The 19,937-nt window shown below is 37.6% G+C and overlaps 1 protein-coding gene across 4 annotated transcripts in view; it reads left to right on the top strand.

Annotated features, from left to right (window-relative positions):
• OXCT1 (3-oxoacid CoA-transferase 1) overlaps positions 1 to 19,937 on the top strand; it is an 86,585-nt gene that overhangs the window by 45,154 nt on the left and 21,494 nt on the right. For all 4 annotated transcript variants that reach the window (NM_001006578.3, XM_040655522.2, XM_046905342.1 and 1 more), the window contains 6 exons: positions 3,001 to 3,108; positions 6,266 to 6,377; positions 6,871 to 6,965; positions 7,682 to 7,730; positions 11,804 to 11,876; positions 12,615 to 12,690. In NM_001006578.3, coding sequence (NP_001006578.2) covers positions 3,001 to 3,108; positions 6,266 to 6,377; positions 6,871 to 6,965; positions 7,682 to 7,730; positions 11,804 to 11,876; positions 12,615 to 12,690 — 513 coding nt within the window. The remainder of the gene's footprint in view (positions 1 to 3,000; positions 3,109 to 6,265; positions 6,378 to 6,870; positions 6,966 to 7,681; positions 7,731 to 11,803; positions 11,877 to 12,614; positions 12,691 to 19,937) is intronic.

Here is a 19,937-nt window from a genome sequence, read left to right as displayed (position 1 = left end):
GCTGAAAACTTTTCACATATCACAAAGCATGTAATTAGGCATTAGAAACTGGTTAAAAAGTGAATACTCAAAGGTCTTTCTAGGTTCAAGCATTTTGTCATGAATAGTTGTATCATTACAACTTCTTTTCCAATTTTTGACCAAGAGTGCTGTTCATTATCTTAATTACTGGAAGTTTATAACCTTCAAATTTCCTGTTCTTTCTCTAGAAGCCCTTGGAAACTCAGTTAAAACTTCAGAATACTAGCTGAATTTCCTTAAGTAAAAGTAAAAGTAAACTAGACTACTTTAAAAAGGGAAAAGTGGATGTAAATTACAGAAGGAAGTGATATTTTTAAACAAGTGACCATTGATTCTATGAGTGCTGATACCACAATGAGTGACAGAAGGCTCTTGTGAATCATAGCAGAGAACAGCTTTCATGTTCTGCTTGTACTTGCAGATAAACTACTATTCAGAAATGTTTGAATTTATTCGTTCTACTTCCATTGTCAACAATCAGGCAAGATTTGCAGGGATGTATACACAGGAAGGAAACTGATACTGTGAAACTCTTGAAACAATGGAAGAATGTTTGAGTCATGAATCAGAGCCTACCAGAAGAGAACTCATATAATCTTCAAGTTACTTTTTAATTTTGCTGATACAGGAAAGCTGTGCAAACTTTCTACCTTCCATCACTGACATTAAGATTGAAAGTGAGAAAGTGATCAGGACAGTCAAAATAGCACCAAAATATGTTAACAATTAAAAAAACTACAGGAGGTGATCTTCCCTGATTAGTTGCCTTTAAATGCTTTTCTACATTTTGTATCTTTGGTAGGATGTTGTATGGTGATTTTAGATATGTACAGGAATTTGTCTGTATGTGGCAAAATGAAGGTAAGGTAACTTTAGTACGTGGGAGAAATAATAGAAGGATAAAGAAAATGGAGAGTAAAACAATAATATTTTTTTAAAAATCACACGCAACCTTGTATTTATTAATACAAACGTTCTCCTTTGTATCTGCAGGTGATTGAGGGTTAGACTGTAGATGTGATACAAAAAAGACTTACAAGGGAGTATGCAATATTAAAGAGAACTTAATATAACCAGCTATCAAGCTATTTATTTTTAGATTTTCATTCTTATCTAGAAAGATGTTTGGGTTTTGTCTTGCAGTGGTCACAGTAGTGCTTATTAGAAAGTGAAGAAGCTGGTTCCCATGGCCATCAGATTTTCCATTTCACTTTTGTAGGCCTAGCTTCATCTCTGTAGCGGTGCAGGCAAGACTAAAAGAGGTAGGCTGCCAGCAACCTTCAGTGTTTCATTTAAATCATCTAGTTCTTATGTGAGCAGAGTTGGGATAGAGAGTTAGAGCAGTCAAATCATGTTTCTGCTCTCCCTTTCAGAGTTCTTACTTTATCGCATAGACATCTTGATCAATTTTGCCTGGAGAACGGAATGATGTTGCAGGCATTATACACAAATTTAAAATCCCTTTTCAGAGTTGCATTTTTTTGCTATGTGGATATTTTGACATATTAAATTTTAATTACAGTTGATGCCTCTTAGATATTTCTGAGATCCCCTCTAAGTCTTCTCCAGGCTGAACAGACACAAGTCCCTCAACCGTTCCTCAGAAGGGAGATGCTCCGGGCACTCATAATCCTTATGACCCTCCACTGGACACTTTCCAGCAGTTCCCTGTCTTTCTTGAACTGGGGAGACCAGAACTGGGCAGAGTTCTTCAGATGTGGCCTCACCAGGGCAGAGTACAGGGGAAGGATCACCTCCTTTGACTCGCTGGCTGCATTCTTTTTACTGTACTCTATTTTTTAAATTCTTTCTTCTCCCTCTGCTGCTTTTATGGTGGATTTCTTTGTTTGTTTATTGTCACAGAACAAAACACAGTAGGGAGTTAATTATCTTTCAGAAGTACTATATAGATTTTAATGTTGATCACATTGTGCAGTAACAATAGGATGTCAAATCAAATTTTAAATTCTTTAATGTTCCTTCATTGGTGATGGCTGCCAAGTGATGTACCCCTACTGATGTGTCATGCTCAGGGTCTTTTTTTGGGATTTTTAGACTTCCTTCAGAGATTTCTGAAAGTTTAATTAGTTTCTGATAATAAAGCAGTTTGGAAGCTGTTTAATTTCCTTATGAGTAGATTGTTTCGGACATTGTTCAATCTATGACTTTAGCATTTTAGTAATAACACATTTTGTCTGTGATTGGATGTAGGCAGAGTCTGTGAGTTTTATGAGGTTTTTTGTTTTGTTTTGTTTTTGTTTTTGATAGGGTGAGATGTGTTCTCTGTTCTTGAGGTTTTGAGCACCAGATAAGGCTAGGGCACTCTGTTGCAGGCATGGAGCCATATCAGGATCTCCACCTGGAGCATTCTGAATTCAGACATAGCCGGAAGGAAAACACAATGTCTGTGGTGCTCCAATTAGGTCATATTTTATATTGGCTATGTATAGGTTGGTACCATTTATGCTGAATTTGTTTCACTAACTGTAGAAACTTCTAGATCTTTGCAACTAGTTGCTACAGTTCAGATGTCTTATTTTGAGTGCCTTGCGAAGAAACTTCAAGCCAGCTTTTGAGTTTGTAACCTTTAAATTCATACTTGTGTTTTGTACTTCTTGTTACTACCTTATCATTTCCTCCGATTTGGGTGTGAACTGTGTGTAAGTGCAGCCAACTGTGATGTTACATGGTATATTTCTGTATGGCGATTGTACAATTTGAGCTGTTAAAACATCAACTACTTTCAGTATGCATGTAAAATATCCTTTGAAGGAAATGTGCTACTTGCTGTATATGAAACAAGAGGAAAGAGAAACATGAAAAATGGCCTATTTTAAAGGGATTATCTGTTTTGTCCTGTTTGTTGGTTTTCATCAGTGCCCACTATATATTTAATAGAAACTTATCTGCTAATACTCGTTAACTACTCACTCTTTTCATATAGTTTGTAAATATTTGTTTTCTTTTTTACTTTTGTAGGTAGAAGAAATTGTTGATATTGGAGCATTTGCGCCAGAAGATATTCATGTTCCCAAAATCTATGTTGATCGCCTGATACAGGGAGAGAAGTTTGAAAAGAGAATTGAAGTAAGTAGCCCATCTTATTGGTCACATCTCAGTGTCAGTTGTATTTTGGAATTTCTTCAGGATTCTTACTCTAGCCATTAAGCGTTAACAATGAAAACTTGTCAGGTTTTGCTAAGTACTGGGGCTTAGGTGTTTACTTAGGTACCTGAGAATTGATCTTTGTGTTTTATGCCTCAGACTTTCTTATTCAATCCCTAAATGAGCTGGAAGAACTTTCTGTGGTCCTCAGTCACTTCACTGCAGTTGAAAATCTGATTATGAAAAATTCTTCTTCATTCTTTCTTCCCGTGATCACCTCCTGTAGACACCAGGGAAATACCTGTACTGAGAACTGACTTTGACAATAATGTTCCTTTTTTTTTTTTTTTTTTTCCCTTTCTTTCTTTCTTTCTTTTTTTTTTTTTTTTTTCTACTGGGAAGCTTTTTACATGGACGGGTAGAACCAGTTGCAGCTCCTTCTGTGCCTTGCAGTGGATTACATTACATTGTGGAGAATCTGGAACCTTTCTTTCCTTTACATTAAATAGAATTTTTTTTTTACACAGTGTCATTTGTGGTCTGAATAAAACATGCCAATACTTAATAAAAATTGAGGCAATAATATTAAAACACTGAAAACTGCCAAGGGCATCATCACATACTGTTCTTTATTGTTTCCATGCCTCTATCTCACTCAAGCTCTGTCCCTCTTTTTATTTTGTTCCTGTGACAAAGCCCTAGAAGTGTAATTGAAAATTCCATATTTCTCAGGTGTGTCCCTAATCTTGAGGCAGGAATTATTCAAAATGTTTTTGTACAAGCTGGTGGAGGAGGAGACACATAACACAAAGCAAAAACACCTTGACCAAAAGGAAAAGTTGAAGAAAGGGAATGTAATTATTTTAAAATTATTTTGTTCTTAAATTTATATTAAGTAGTCCTGCGAAGGCCTGCTTTGCTCTAAGTAAGCTGATTTAGGTTAATGTTTAAAGGGACGTTGTTGTTATTGTATCTGTTATTGTAACTGTTGTTATAACTGTTCATTCTGCAAAGGAACATGGTTGAGGATCTGACTAGAAACAGATGTTAAACCTCTTTTTTAAAATTTTTTCTTTGGGCTTATTTTTTTTAGAATGCCCTGTTTCTTCCTTTTGAAATATCTTAGCTGGAAAGCTTTTGACTTCCATGGGAGAAATCCATTTTGTGTTTAATGAACTTCTGTTTTTATTGGACTTCAGCAGTGGGTAAAGTGGTGATTCTTTGTCTAAAGAAGACATTTATAAAAAGTACATAAGCTGCTTGATTTTCTTTGTCTAGTGTGGATAAGGGGACTGGTACTTCTGTTGTCACTTGCCCCCTTCCCTATATTCTAACAAAAAAATGAAATGAGAAGGAAAAATGCTACTGCAAACGATACAACAAAGTTGTAACAGAGATTAATTCTGTTAATGCTTTTATTCATACTTTTCCATCATAGATGATTATGTATGAGGGCTGCTCCAAAAGTATTGCCTTCTATTTTGTTATATTTGCTTATGGAGACACATGTTGGTGGGATGGCAGTAGAGGTTGAACCTTCCTACTGGTATCCCATTCCATTTTGTTTCTCTGTGGAGACGGCAGCAGAGGGGCAGTCTGACAGAATGGTGTCTGAAATGGAAGTGTGTGTGAAGCAGAGGTATGTCACTGAATTCCTCCATGCAGATAAAAAGTCACCCATTGACATTCATTAATGCTTGCTGAATGTTTCTGGAGACCAAACAGTGGATGTGGACACAGTGAGATGGTGGATCACCTCCACTAGTACAGTTTGTATGAGTGCAGCATGCAGACTCTTGTTAATGGCTGATGAAAATGCATAGCGTATGGAGTTGACTATGCTGGAGAACAGTGTTTTGTAGCTGGGAATTTGCTCTATCACGTAGTGTTATTGAGCTCTTGGTGGTTGTTACAGTTCCCATGGAAATAAATAGGAAGCATTACTTTTGGAGTTACCTACATATGTTGGAAATGTCTGTCCATATGAAAGCATTGATTATGATGAATAGTAATGGGGAGAAGAGGAATGAAGAGAACCAAATCTGTCATAATTCATACTGACTTTAAATAACAGCTCATGCCTAATTGGGCTCAGACATGGTCCTTCTTGTCATATTTTTGTCATACTTTCTATCCAGCTTTCTTTTTGCTACAGAGAAACCCTCTGTGATTGTTCTTAATTTTTCCAAAATGCACTAGTGAAGTGATTCTAGGAAAAAGACATCGGACATAAAAAGAAAGTTACTAGGGAGTGTAGGAGAGCTGATAATGACTGATCCTGACTGCTGAAGAGAAGACAGACTTCTAACATAGGGGAAAAAGAAAGTGCAAAATTTGTGTTGCTTAAAAGGAACAGAGGATAATTTTGCCAGATCTGTTTTTTATGTCTTAGAGATACGTGAGGAGAAAATGTGAATACAACAGAAGATGTTGTTTAGAGCAGCATTACACACTTGGGAGAAATGCATGGAGAAAACCATTTATGTAAAAGAAAATTCACAGAAAAGATCTTACAGATTTCTTGAATACTGCAGTGTTTTTATATGTGTGTGATTTAGAGAGCATCATTTTAAGGCCAGTAAGTCTCTGGAAAACATAACAGACAGATTTATGTGAGATTATGTAGACTTATTTTGAAAATGAAGTTGCCTAGCTCCTCTTATTGTTACGTAACTGGCATTTGTTGATCTCGTGCATGTAAGTCTAAAATGTCATCACTGAATTGAATGATTGCAGAGGGAGAGCAGTATTTGAATTTTAGGCTGACATTTAAAAAATCTATTTGGATATCTCTGGAGTAATGATACTCAAACTTGCCAGTATTTGCACTAATGCTTGTTGCCTTCTTTTCCTCTTTTTCCTCTTAACCACTTATGTCTATATATCTATCAGATACTTTCTCAGACTTGACAAAATAAACAAATCTAGTCTCAGTGATAGCCAGAGAACTATCTTGATTATTGTGCTGGCTTAGGTGAGACTGAACTGCTAGAATAAAAGGTCATCCTTTCTAAGAGATGGATAAATAACATTATTCTTAGATGAAGTACCTCAGTGCAATCATGAATCAAGGTTCTGCATCTTGAGATGCACGAATCTGGATGCTAATTTCTGATTATGATTGCCTCCTGTTTTGCAGCGCTTGTCAATCCGAAAGCCTGAAGACTCAAAAGCCAAACAAAAGCCAGGAGACAATGTGAGGGAGAGGATCATCAGACGGGCTGCTTTAGAGTTTGAGGACGGCATGTATGGTATCCTACAGATGTGCTATATCTTAAAGTGATGACCTGCAAGACTAGTAGCTGCAGCTGTTTATGTTTAATGGAAGTTAATTATGGTCCTCAGTGTTTGTCTTTCACAGAGCCTGGGTCTCTCTCTTCTCAATGACACCTGGTTGAAATAGATGGGATATTAAAGTATTGCATGTCTGGAGTCCCTGTTCAGTCATATATATTCAGTTTATTAGTGGTTGAATGCTTCATAAGAATTTCTTTAAAAAGTTAAGCGCAATAGAAATGTAGCTTACTTGAACTGTTTTGATTTTATTTATTTTTTTTAGCATATTAAACATTTGACAGAATGCAATTAGAAAGTCCAAATGGGAAAGTGATTCAAGTGCAAGTGTGAGACATCCAACAAAAAACGGGAGTGTTTCTGAAGACAAGTTCTTATCATAGTACAGTGATAACTTTAAATCTGTTTGCACTGTGTATTCCTATTTGTGCCTTGACCAATTTTCTTCAGCTAATCTGGGTATTGGAATCCCGCTGTTGGCCAGTAACTTCATCAGTCCAGACATAACTGTTCACCTACAGAGTGAAAATGGAGTCCTAGGTTTGGTAAGAATATATCATGGTCACTTAGCAGCAATGTACTTACCATGTTGTACCACTAGGTTTTATTCCTTCCTCTTGCCCCTAAGCTGATTATAATTTATGGTAGAAATCATATTCAAGCTTATGCTGTATTGCATGATCATAAAATTCTCTGTGTGCGAGGAAGTCTTTGTGGAAATGCTCGTTTCAGCATTATAGTGCTATTTCAAGTATGTTCCTAAATACTTGTTTTATGGGAAGGAGTCAGAACCTGGAGACCAAGTCTTGTGCATGGTTTACAAGACTATGCCTTTTAAGATAGCTTATGAAGCATTATTTGGGGGGGGAAAAAATTGAATAATATTTTTGCTGTAGTAAATCTTTATTATATTACTATTACACTTGCATACCTTTTTTTTTTTCTTTTTTTTTTTCCCTGAGAGATATATGACACTTTAGTCAGGAAAAAAAACACAAAAACAAATACCACTGCTCTCTGGTTTAGTAACTCTAGCAGCCTCTGGGCAGTATCTATCAGTCCTGATATGTTAATTGATATAAATTTTGTCTTGTATCAGGAATTGTGTTGTGCTAAAGAGAAAAAAAAAAAAGTGTGAATGTATGTTTGTGCTGATCTGCTTTCAATAATAAACATGAGAAATAACTAGCAGTAACAAATTGTACATAAGTGTGTCGTAATATAAATAAATAATTAAATAATATGTCTGTGTTATTGTCAGGGTCCTTATCCCCTTGAAAGTGAAGTTGATCCAGACCTGATTAATGCAGGTAAGATCTTTTAAATTAATTTAATTTTTGGATGGTGACTTTTCTTTGTTGATATAAAAACTTTATTTTGATTTGGCATTTAAGCTCCTGGTTTATTTACATATAAATTAATGTATTTCACTTCCTGTAGTCTTTTAAGTGAAGACTGGCTTTGATCAATAGAGGGATTAAATATGCTAGCTAGAGAGCTTATGCTTTTGGTCACTGTAGTACTACTGAAGGGAGCTCTTTTCCAGGCGAGGTGATAGAGAGTATATTCAGAAGTCGGATTTTTTACTGGAGCTGTTACGTGAATATACATTTTTCTTTTCCTGCTACTTTTCAGGTCATGTTTTCAAGAAAACTGTTCTCGATTTATTAGTGGGACATGCTTTTAAAGGTTCTTTATGTAGTAGCCTGGCTTCCTCCTGCCTAGTGAGTTGTGTAGATGATTCCCAGTTGTGTGTTTGGAGAGGCAGTGTAACTTGCTTCCCAGGTGCCAGTTGTGTGCTGAGGCTGGGTGGATGATGGCTGCTTTCCCCATTCTGAGGGGAGGATACAGATCCCAGGTGCTATAGTGAAAGCAGGGACGGGGAAGTCCACAAAGGAGCAGCTCTGTCTGGAAGAACTTTCCCTTCCTGCCACACCACCTGCTATGGCTCCTCTGCATTTCTCCAGCTGAATTTTTCTCTAATTCTTGCCGTTTCGGGGCATTACACAGGCAGCCATTAATCATGTTATGGCTTATTGCATTTGAATGTGGTCTGATTTCTGTTTTCTTAATAGAAAGTTGTGCTTGTATCTGTTCTGTTTCCACATAAAATTAGACCTCGATATTGCATTGTGATAAGCTGAAGTAGCAGCCAAGGAAGTCTGTGTGGAAGAAATGGTCCTGGTGGTGTTGGTCAGCACTCAGCTAAACATGAGCCAGCAGTGTGCCCAGGTCACCAAGAGGCCCAGTGGCATCCTGACTTATATCAGAAATAGTATTACCAGCAGGAGCAGGGAGGTGATTATCCTTTTGTACTCTCAGCACTGGTGAGGCTGCACCTCAGGTACTGCACTCGGATTTGGGCCCTTTACTACAAAAAAGACATTGAGGCCCTGGAGTGTATTCAGAGAAGAGGACCAGATCTGGTGAGCAGTCTGGAGTAAAGTCTTATGAGGAGCAGCTGAGGGAGCTGGGATTGTTTACTCTGGAGAAGAGGAAGCTCAGGGGAGACCTCATCCCTTTGTAGAACTGCCTGAAAGGAGGTTGTGGCAAGGTGGGGATCAGCCTCTTATCCCATATAACTAGCAGCAGGTCTGGAAGGAATAGCCTTGAGCTGTACCAGAGGAGGTTCAGGTTGGACATTAGGAAATACTGCTTCTCCAGGAGAGCGGTCAGGCACTGGGACAGGCTGCCCAGGAAAGTGGTGGAGTCATTGCCCTTGGAAGCGTTCAAGAAATGTTTAGATGTTGTAGTTAGGGACATGATTTAGTGGAGAAATATTAGAAAGTGGACAGTTGTTGTAAATGGTCTTGGAGGTGTTTTCCAGACTTGGTGATTCTACGAAGTAGGCCTTACCTATTCTTTTATGTGATGCTTTATAAGTTCTTATTGTTGCTAATGGTATAAAATGTAAACCTATGCCTGACAAGCTTAGGCTTATTTCATTAATAACTCCCCACCCTCCCATCCCCAAGTATTTATGTGTATGTATGTAGAAAGTACCTTTCTATCTCTATTAGCTAGCACAATTAAACTCTTAATAGCCAAGTGAGATAAATCATTGACATCAAACAAGCTTTTAATTTAGTATTGTAGTGCAGTCCAGCAATCATTCACTGACTTGAAACATTTGCTAACTTGTTTAACTAATTGATACCGTTAACATATTGCTATGTTATTTCCCCATTCAGGATTATGTTTTTATGTTTTAAATAAGAAGTTATTTAAGGCATTCATCTGATTTGAAATTAGAAATTATTAAAGAATTAAGTCCAGTGTTTCAACAGTACGTAGGCAACTGTTGAGATGCATTGTATGAAGGAAAATATCAGACACATGGGAGCTGAGTTAATGATTGAACTGAGTTTGACAGTTTAAATGAAGGTGTCAGTGGAAGGAAAAAAATGTTAAGAGCAAAAAGTATTTATCATGGAAGGTAAAACAATATGCACCCTCATTAGAGCTTAGTAATAAGTTCTAATATTGGTATATTTGTAATGAACATACAGAGTGACAAAAGGAAAAATAGCCAAGAACTTCATAAAGACTGAAAAAAATGTTGTTTGTATATGGATGTCAGGATGGTCTTGGCTTAGTGTTTGAATGTTAAGATGACCTTGACTTATTGTTTGATTGATAAATATTTTGAGGTGAGAATGTTGTAGCTAATGTAAGATGCTAGAATGTGACATGGAAGTCAGATTATGCTAGTACTGGTAATTCGGTGTTAAGCACCTTAACATCTTTCTCTGAAGCTGCAATAGCCAGGGCACAAGATTAGATGAATCTGCTCAGCTGACAAAATATCAGTGATATCATTGCTGAAATATGCAGAAACAGCTAAGTCTCACTGATGCTTTGTTGGATTAAGACTGCTCTGGATGCTTTTCAGCCCAATTTATAAAAGCATTTGAAAAAAATAGAAGCTAAATGGCAAAGGAATAGGACTTCTGTTCACATTCATAGCCTAGCCTATAATGGTACAGTGTCAGCCCTCAAAGTACATTTTTTCAAAATAAACTTGAGTTTAGGCTCTTGCAAGCTTTTATCTGCAAATAAAATTGCATTTTTCTGAAATACGTGTTTTGTTGTTTGCTCCATTTCTTGAATGTCTCAATTAAAGGTTATGTTCACTGTAATTTCAAGGTAGGCTTTTGCCTTACGTTAGAATTACTTACAGGTACAGACTTTATGAGAGCATTTTCAAGAACTGGTAATATGGCGTTCTTGTTAAACTGTTATTTGGCCCTCAGTCTGTCTCATTGTTCTCAGCACTGCTGTAGGTTGCCTCTTTCTTGTGGAGTTCTTTCTCCATGTTACAGCTTACAGACTGCATCAGCTCTCCCACTCACTGGGAGCCTGATAAAGGTGGACAGTTCAGGCATTCTTAGAACTGGTCTGGGTGAATTCTTTGCTGAATTCTTTGTGATTTGAGTGCAAGACCTTAATTCTATACTATTTTCTAACAAATTTAATTTCCTCACAGTATCTTGGTGGAATAATTAACATGAAGTCAATTTCGTAAATTACAGCAGATAACTTAGTTGTCAGTTTTAATTTTCCTTTTTTTTTTTTCTTTTTTTTCCCCCCTCCTTTACTTTTCTCAGCCTCTTTGTTTCCTTATTGTCTTCTTTTTCCCTGTTTTCTGGAAAATGTTTAATGATGTCTCATGTCTGTTCCCTGCTGTTGTTACTTTATCTTCTCAGTGTCATCTTGTGCTAAAGTCTGTTTTATTCTCTAAATTTTCTCATGCTTGGTTGATAATTCTACCCACGGCTGTGTTTCTCATGACTTTCCACAGGCACTCTATATATGAGGTTTATTTCTCAGTCTGATTCAAAGTGCTGGCAAGAGAGGAAAGAGAGAGCTCTGGACAGAATCAAAGTAAAGCACTGCCATGCTAGCTCCATTGCTTGACCTAAGAACTTTACATCACAGTGAAGAGCTTTTTTGTCTGTACTTTAAGAAAGCAAAATTAGTCTTGAAACTGCCATTTATTTTTCTGTTTTCTAAATCATTATCACTGTAGATTGTGTTGAATTTGATTTGCTCATTCTTCCTTGCAATCTTGCTATCTCCTGAAGATGTTCTTTCTCTTTTTGAGAAGAGAGTTACCTTAGTACAGAAAGCTGAAGTCAATAGAAATTTCTTAACCTCTGGTGTCAGTGCTATCTTGTGTGGGATTGCTGGTGGTCAGACAGGAGGCAGTCACAAACTGCTTCCTAGTTCACTATGTGATTTCAGAATTGTAATTGGGTCCAGAGTAATACAGAATAATAATAAAAAAAAAGGACACATAAAAAACCTTTCTTCTTCATTAGTAGTTTTGGCTTATTTTGCCAGAGACAAAATACATGGAAACAGTAACTTATTTCTTTTACAGGTAAGGAGACAGTCACTGTTCTTCCTGGTTCTTCTTATTTCTCTAGTGATGAATCATTTGCAATGATAAGAGGGTATGTAACAAGACATGAGAGGAATAAACTCAGTGGTTGAAGTCATTAGTAATACTTCAAAATGTGGTTAACATTTAACAGCTTGCAAAATGACCATGGACTTAATGAGTGATGGTTTACAGAATATTAGGTCTAGCAATTGGAAATTGAAAAACATTGTAACCAACAGATACCATAGTGATGTTTGTGTCTCCCACCACCTGGCCATGTATAAACGTACTTATAACTAGGTTTTAACTATTACTTTTTGGTCATTTCCAAGTATCTAATCTGTACTTGCACACAGTGTATTATCTTTCTTCAGCTTGGAACTGTGATCCTCATTCCACCTCCCTAATGGAAATTCACCATCTGCACCTGTTTTTTGTTTGTTTTTCGGGAAGGAGGTTGGATGCAAACAAACACTAAATCGTAATGGCTCTGAAAAGATAATGAGTGTATGTAAATATGTGAAGGAGTGCACTTAAAAGTATGAGTTCAGAGCTGATTATCTGTGCATGCAATTAACCAAACCCAGACAAAAATAATAGCATTTTTGAGGCTCAGTAGGCAGACAGAAAAATCATCAGCAGTGCATTTAGAAGAAGAGAAAAACCTATGAGTGACAAAATGGTCATTACCTCTGTGGTATGCAGTTTTTAAATTGTTGTAATGAGAATGCGAATAAAAATTCATAAAGATTTGTGGGCTGTTACTTGAACATAATCTGCTAATTACACACTGTGTTTCTCTTGCCAGGGGCCATGTTGATTTGACAATGCTTGGAGCTATGCAGGTGTCTAAGTATGGCGACCTGGCCAACTGGATGATTCCTGTAAGTTGGCCTTTTTATTACAGAGAGTGCACTGTATTTAGAATAATATTTGTAGCTGATTATGAGGGGAAAAAAAGATAAAGGACTCAAAGCAGAAGAGGTCTTGAAAAGCTAATCAAGTTAAAATAGAGAACATGTAACAGCTTTCCTGGGTACTGCTGGCACCAAGATATCAGAATGCAGCCATCTGAAATCACTCTTATGTTAAGTATTGTGGAAAAATGAAAGATGATTTATGTAAATCTTTCTTCTTTATCTTGGATTCAAATGTCAAGCTTTTGAGATGAGGACTGAGTTGTTATCTTGAGAGAGCAACAGCTCTTGTTCCAGTTGTAACTGGAGCAAAGCCTTTGAAAAAAAGATATGAAATATTATTGAGCTCATCATAAAATGGAAAACAAACAAACAAAAAACATTGCCTGCATTATTTTTCTCAGTGTTCATCACAACATTGGTATTTTGAGTACACCTAGAGGAAAGTAACTTTGCTTTATTTTATTTACGTGAATAGTCCTGCAGGTTTCAAGCTTAAAAGTATAAGCCAAACTCAGTATTATTAAAGAAGCTCGTGGCCTAAAGCCATTCACTGAGCATATTTTTTGGTTTAAAATTAGACAATAATTTTTCAAATCATTTACAAGTTAGATATGTTCAATGACTTCGAATATTGCTTGTCTCAGAATTTGGAAAAACAAGCATTATTAGCTTGCCTGAAGGTATTTTGAGGTATTCTTGTAGGCAAAGTTCTATATGGTTTAATCTATCTATGTATCTATTTAAATTGTCAGATAATTTTTTTTCTTTTGTTTAGCTTTTATTATGAAGCATAATGAGAAGGTAACATACTATAGAATGAAGAACATAGAGAAGGCTGAGGTATTCAACATCTTTGCCTTAGACTTCAGTAGCATGATTTCTGTGGCTAGTGGTAGAATTCAGGGAAGTGAGGATTCTACTCACTTTAGAAAATGAGTAGTCAAATAAAACGTACAACTACGAGTCCACAGTGCTGAATGGGATACATCTGGTGTTGCCAAGGAAGGTGTCATTTTCCTGAACCATGAGGCTGAGATTACAGGCTGAGCAAACAGGCTTTTCAGGAGTAGTCAACATAGATTCATGAAGGGAAAATCATGCTTGATCAATGTGGTAGCCTTCTATGATGTCATGGCTGGCTGGGCAGATAAGGAGAAAGTGGTGGATATTGTCTGTTTTGACTTCAGCAAAGCTTTTGATGCCCCTCCCATGACATCCTCATAGGTAAGCTTAGAAGGTATGGGATAGATGAGTGAAAGTGATGAGAGAACTGGGTGCCTGGTTCAGCTGAGAAGGGTGTGATGAGTGGCACAGAGTCTTGTTGGAAGCCTGTAGCTAGAAAGCGTTCCCCTGCAATCAGTACTGGATTCATTCTTGTTTAACATTCCTTATCCAGTGACCTGGATGAAGGGATAGAGTGCACCCTCAGCAAGCCTGCTGATGATACAAAACTGGGAGGAGCAGCTGGCACACCAGAAGGCTGTGCTGCCGTTCAACAAGACCTGAACAGACTGGAGAGTTGGGCAATGAGGAACCTGTTGAGGTTTAGCAAGGGCAGGTGCAGAGGCAACCTGAGGCAAAATAACCCTAATCAGTACAGATTAGGAGCTGACCTCCTGGAGAGGAGCTTTACAGAGAAGGATCTGGTGTCCTGGTAGACAACATGTTGGCTGTGATTCAGCAGTGTGCCCTTATGGTCAGGAGGGCTAGTGGTATCTTGAGGTGCATAAAAAATGTGGCCAACAGGTTGAAAGTCTATTGATACCATCTCCCACGACATCATGATAAGAAAGCTGAGAAAGTGTGGGATAGATAAGTGGATGGTGAGGTGGGCTGAGAACTATCTGACTGGCTGAGCTCAGATGGTTGTGATTGGCAGTACAGAGTCTTGTTGGAGACCTGTGGCTTGTGGTGTTTCACAGGGGTCAGTGCTGGGTCTGGTCTTGTTCAATGTCTTCATCAACGACCTTGATGAGGGGATAGTGTCCACCCTCAGCAAGTATGCCTACGATACAAAGCTGAGAGGAGTGGCTGACATACCTGAAGGCTGTGCTGTCTTTCAGCAAGACCTAGCCAGACTGGAGAGCTGGGCAACAATAAACCAGAAGAGGTTTAAAAAAAGCAAGTGTAGTAGTCTTGCATCTGAGAAGGAAGAACTGCAAGTATCAGTACTGGCTGGGACATGACCTGTTGGAGAGGAGCTCTGCAGAGAGGGACCTGGGTGTCTTGGCGGGCAACAGGTTGGCCATGAGCCATCAGCGTGCCCCGGTGGCCAAGAAGGCCAATGGTATCCTGGGGTGCATTAAAAAGAGGGTGGCCAGCAGGGAGAGGGATGCATTCATCCTTTAATTTAGAAGCAGCAGCCTTAATTTTAATGCTCAGCCTTGCAGTAGCCAAATTTAAAGGATTTAGGAGTTGATAATGAAATAAGTCAAAAGGGAAGACAAATTTTGCAAAGATTTTAAGCTTTATCAGGAAAGATTATCTATCTGAGAAGATGAGGAAACAATTAAAATTTAGTAATAAATCTTCTAAATTGCTAGCTGTAGAGGTCAGTATAACCTCAGACAGTAAGAATGCAGCTTCATACATTATTAGTTGCCCTTTTGCATTTGTTTTACAGGACCTCAAGGTACATATTTTGCAAGTTTTTGACATTGTGCTTAAGGGGAACTGCGATTTCTTTTCTACAGAAAAGGAAAGTAAACTGACAGAAGGTATCTGAGTCTGCTTGCAGGAGAGAGATTTTTTTTTTTTTTTTTTTTTTTTTTTAGTTATCATTTGTAGAACCTAACTTAAAAGCAGAAGGCTCCCCAAGAAGCATGTTTCTGACTTGAAATGTTCTACTGTTAATGTTGGAAGAAAGGACATGTATCCTTCAGTACCTGAAAGTATTGCATGTTCTTCTTTTAACAAACCCAGTCTGAGGCTGTGTGCCTGTTTGCCTACATAGAAGAATTGTTGAACAAACCTTGTCTTCCTTTTTAATGCAGACGCACTGTCTTGTAACTGTTGCACAGAGTGCATCAAGCTGTCAGCATTCTGTTTCAAGTTGTACAAAATGTTGGTGTAAGAAATTTTTTTAGAAATGTTTCTTACAATTACTGTTCATAAACTGAATGAAATACTACAAATTAGACAGATTATATAGAAGCATATGGATTAATTACTTTTAATAACTGTGACCATCTCCATCTCCTACTACTAATCTGACTTCGTTTAATGATTATTTATGACATGACATGAGTAGAGCATATACAATAGCAGTTTAACAAATAGGAAGAATGAAACCTGCAGTTACATAGGTACCTGTAATCTAAGTTTCAGTGGGATATTATTTTAATATGAAATTTGTTTTCATAGAATCACCAAGGTTGGAAAAGATCAACCTACAAGATCACCCAGTCCAACAGTCCAACATTCACCAATCGTTCTCACTAAACTAGGTCCCTCAACACAACATCTAAATGTTCCTTGAACACCTTCAGGGTTGGTGACTCCACCACCTCTCTGGGCAGCCCATTCCAGCTGACTATTTTTTTCGGAAAAGCAATTTCCTAACATTTTAGATATAAGTTTTTCAGGGACAGCTGTTTTGGATCAAAGACTGCAGTAATATATCAACGAACTGTTTCTATCCCAGTAGATAGAAGCCCTGCAAAGTGCTGGAAGCCCTTTGCCTAGAAGCCCTGCAAAGTCCTTGTAGCATGAAATTACTACTGTTGGAAGAGTCGTGGAGCCTTAAAGGATAAAGGAAGAGTTTTGTGTTGGCTGTAGTTCTCCTAACTTTTAGAACACTTTTTCTATGTAATTTGTATTCATTCCTCATTGGCAGACTGCATATTGGAGGGAATGTAGGAACTCACTCTTGGTATTTTATTCATATTCTCTCTTAAATTTTCATCATGAGAAGTGGCAGGTATGCATTAGGCATCTGTGTAATGGGAACAACTGATGAAATTCTATTTGGCCCCCCCAAAAATAGCAAATGCCAAAAGACTCCTGAGCTGTAGGTTAGTGGTAACAATTGTGACGATTCTATGCAGCCATACTTTCAGGTGCAAGTAGTATTATGTTGATAGTAATATGCAATTGCACATTGTGTGTTTTAGGAATGTTATACAAAGGAAAATGAAAGGCTTAACTCCTCCATTACACTGAAATAATACTCATCATTATAAAGTCCATCAATTTCAATAAAGCATGTCACAGTCTGTTTTGAGATATTCTTGAGATACAGTTTTTCAGTGCATTCATTAGAATTTTTCTCAGTCATTTGAAACTGTTGCCAGCATCTACTTCAGGTTAGTAGCATTTACTTCAGGAAGATAAGTAAATGAAATTTGACTAATGTTCTTTACATTTATGTTACAGTGTCTTCATTTTCTGTTCATAGAAAGTAACAATATAAATATTTAGGCCAGCGATGAGTGGTGTCCCCCAGGGATCCATATTGGGACCGGCACTCTTAAGCATCATTAACAATGACATAGATAATGGGATTGAGTGTACTCTCAGCAAATTTGCTGATGACACCAAGCTGAGAGGTGCAATTGATACAGCAGAAGGAAGGGAAGCCATCCAGAGAGATCTTGACAGACTCGAAAGTGGGCCCTTGTGAACCTAACGAGGCTCAACATAGTGCAAAGTTTTGCCCTTGGGTTGAGGTAATCCCAGATATATATACAAACTAGGAAAAGAACAACTTGAGAGCAGCCCTGCTGAGAAGCACTTAGGAGATCTGGTCAGTGAAAAACTTAATATGAGCCAGCAGTTTGTGCTTGCAGCCTGGACGGCCAATGGTATCCTGGGTTCCTTCAGAAGAGTGCTGGCCAACAGAATGAGGGACGTGATTGTCCCACTTAATTCAACCTCATGAGGCCCCAGCTGGAGTACTGCATCTAGGTCTGGATCCCCCAACGCAGGAAAGATGCTTTTGGAGTGGGTCCAGAAGAGGGCCTCAAAGGTGATCCAAGTGCTGTAAAGACTGGCTGAAGGAACTGAGCTTGTTCAGCCTGGAAAAGAGAAGGCTGGGGGAAGAACTTGTTGCAGCCTTCCAGTATTTAAAGGGAGTATATAAACATGAGGGAAATCAGCTTTTTACATGGGTAGATAGCGGTAGGACAAGCAGGAATGGTTTTAAATGAAAGGAAGAGTTATTTAGATTAGATGTGTAGAGGTAAGATTTTTGCTGAGAGAGTGGTGAGGTGCTGGAGGTGAAAATGTATTAACAAATTTTGCCAAGAATTACTGGTCACTTGAACTTGTTTTCCATCTTATCCAGGATTTTACTGAATTTTTAATTTTGATTTCTACTATGTATGACAGGAAATATCTCATTAACATTCTTGAAAATCAGGTAATTTTCTGCATGGCTAAGCCATGGAACTCAGACATTATTTTAAACATCCTTAAAAATAATAATAATAATCTTCAGTGTGTTATGTATGAATGCATAACAGTACTGTACTCAAATAGTTGCATTCAGTCAGTGTTGACTGTTTCTGTTGTTCCATTGCTCACTCTGCTGCTTCAAAACTCCCCCTAATAGTTTCCTGGTGTTTCTTATTAATGTTTATTCAGTTATACTCATTTGAACCTAATCTAGCAGTCATAGCTGATAATAAAGTTACACTAATTCTGTAATTGTGCCACACAAGGTCATAAAAATCAGAGGAGGAAAAAGGACAAAGCAAGTATATTTCAAAACATTTCAGCATTCTTCAACCTTATCCATCTTTCTTGATTGTCTTCATCCAACCTTTTTCACAGAAGAAATGGAAAGTGAAATAGCAGATGATGTAGGTTTCATTTTGGAATCAACTGTAAGCCTGCTTTTCCTTTAAACATATCACATGGCTATCAGCAGTGGACAAAGGATTGTGGTCTACATTTCTATTCGTTTGGAGTGGATTTATGCATAAGTTTATTTTTTGATGTTACCTTCTGACTGACATCTTTATTTGTATAATGCTAAGATCAGTGGTGGTATGAAAAATGTCATGTATGATACTTCTGCTGGCTAATTACATGTAATTCTGATGACTTCTTTTGTTGTGCTGTGTACATGACTGTTTCTTGAATGCATCATTAGTGTCTGAGCTTTGCTGCTCAGTTTATCTGCTGTTTGTTTCAGAAGATAATGTTCTTTTAACTTAGCCAGACTGGTTCTGATGCATTTTATCCTATGATGTTGAGGGTAGCTGTAAATATCAGCTATGGAAGAGAAGTTCTGGCCTTCAGGAGAAATAAGAAGCATGCAGAACAAGAGGATGGATTCAAGACCCTGATAGTGTTTGAAGGCTCCAGAAACTTCCTCTTTTCTCTCAGGCATCAATCTTTACTGTGTTTGAAAGTTCCATATACATGGTAACCATCTTGCTATACAGCATCTTTGTGGCTCGCTATATCATTCTGTTAAAAACTTTCTTCTCTTAAAAATATGTTATATCTTGACTATCTCACCCTCTAACATAGTTAGTACCTTAGAGTACTTACAAACGTCTGTTGAAATGTTGTACATCGGCATTGTTGCTTCCATCTGAATAGACCAACAGAAAGGCTGCTGTTTAGCAATCACTATTAAACAAAATGGCTTACTCAGACTCCTTAATGTTGTATTTTGACCACTCAATTGGTGTTCAGATGTGAAGGTGTCAGACGAGAAAAGACGTACCTTCATCTGCATTTATTTCTTCAGATGTTTCCTAGCTGCTGTAGCCCTTTAGGTATTAGAACTAAAAGGCCTGGTAAAACCAGCTAATGACATTGCTGGGGTGAGTGTACTGATAGCATAATCCTGAGTACAAACATATTGTTGAGTTACTAGGGAGATAATGTGTCATCTTCAGTCACTCGTCAGTGAGTCTCTGGCAGGCTGACAAGAGGTCACTGCAGTTTCTGTGAGAGCTCTGTATTTCAGAGTAGGTTGGAGAATGATAGGAGCAGTGCCAGGAAGTTAAGTACAGAGAAATCCTCTCATTGCTGTTAGGTATTTGCAAAGGAGTATTTAGCAGAAATGTTAATTAATGTGATTAATATTATTCTGATACAAGAAATTCTGAAGGGGTTGTTTATAGATACTGGAAGACATGATTTATTCTTCACTGTGGAAAACAGATTTTTATATATATTGCCTTTGGTTTGATAAAGAGACTTTCATTAAATTGCTTTCTTGACAGCTTAATGAGACAAATCTCTTCCATATGCTC

The sequence above is a fragment of the Gallus gallus genome, chromosome Z (genome assembly GCF_016699485.2).
Source record: "Gallus gallus isolate bGalGal1 chromosome Z, bGalGal1.mat.broiler.GRCg7b, whole genome shotgun sequence".
Lineage (NCBI taxonomy): Eukaryota > Metazoa > Chordata > Aves > Galliformes > Phasianidae > Gallus > Gallus gallus.
Note: the sequence above shows the minus strand (reverse complement) of the source record. Positions and strands in the feature narration are given on the sequence as shown.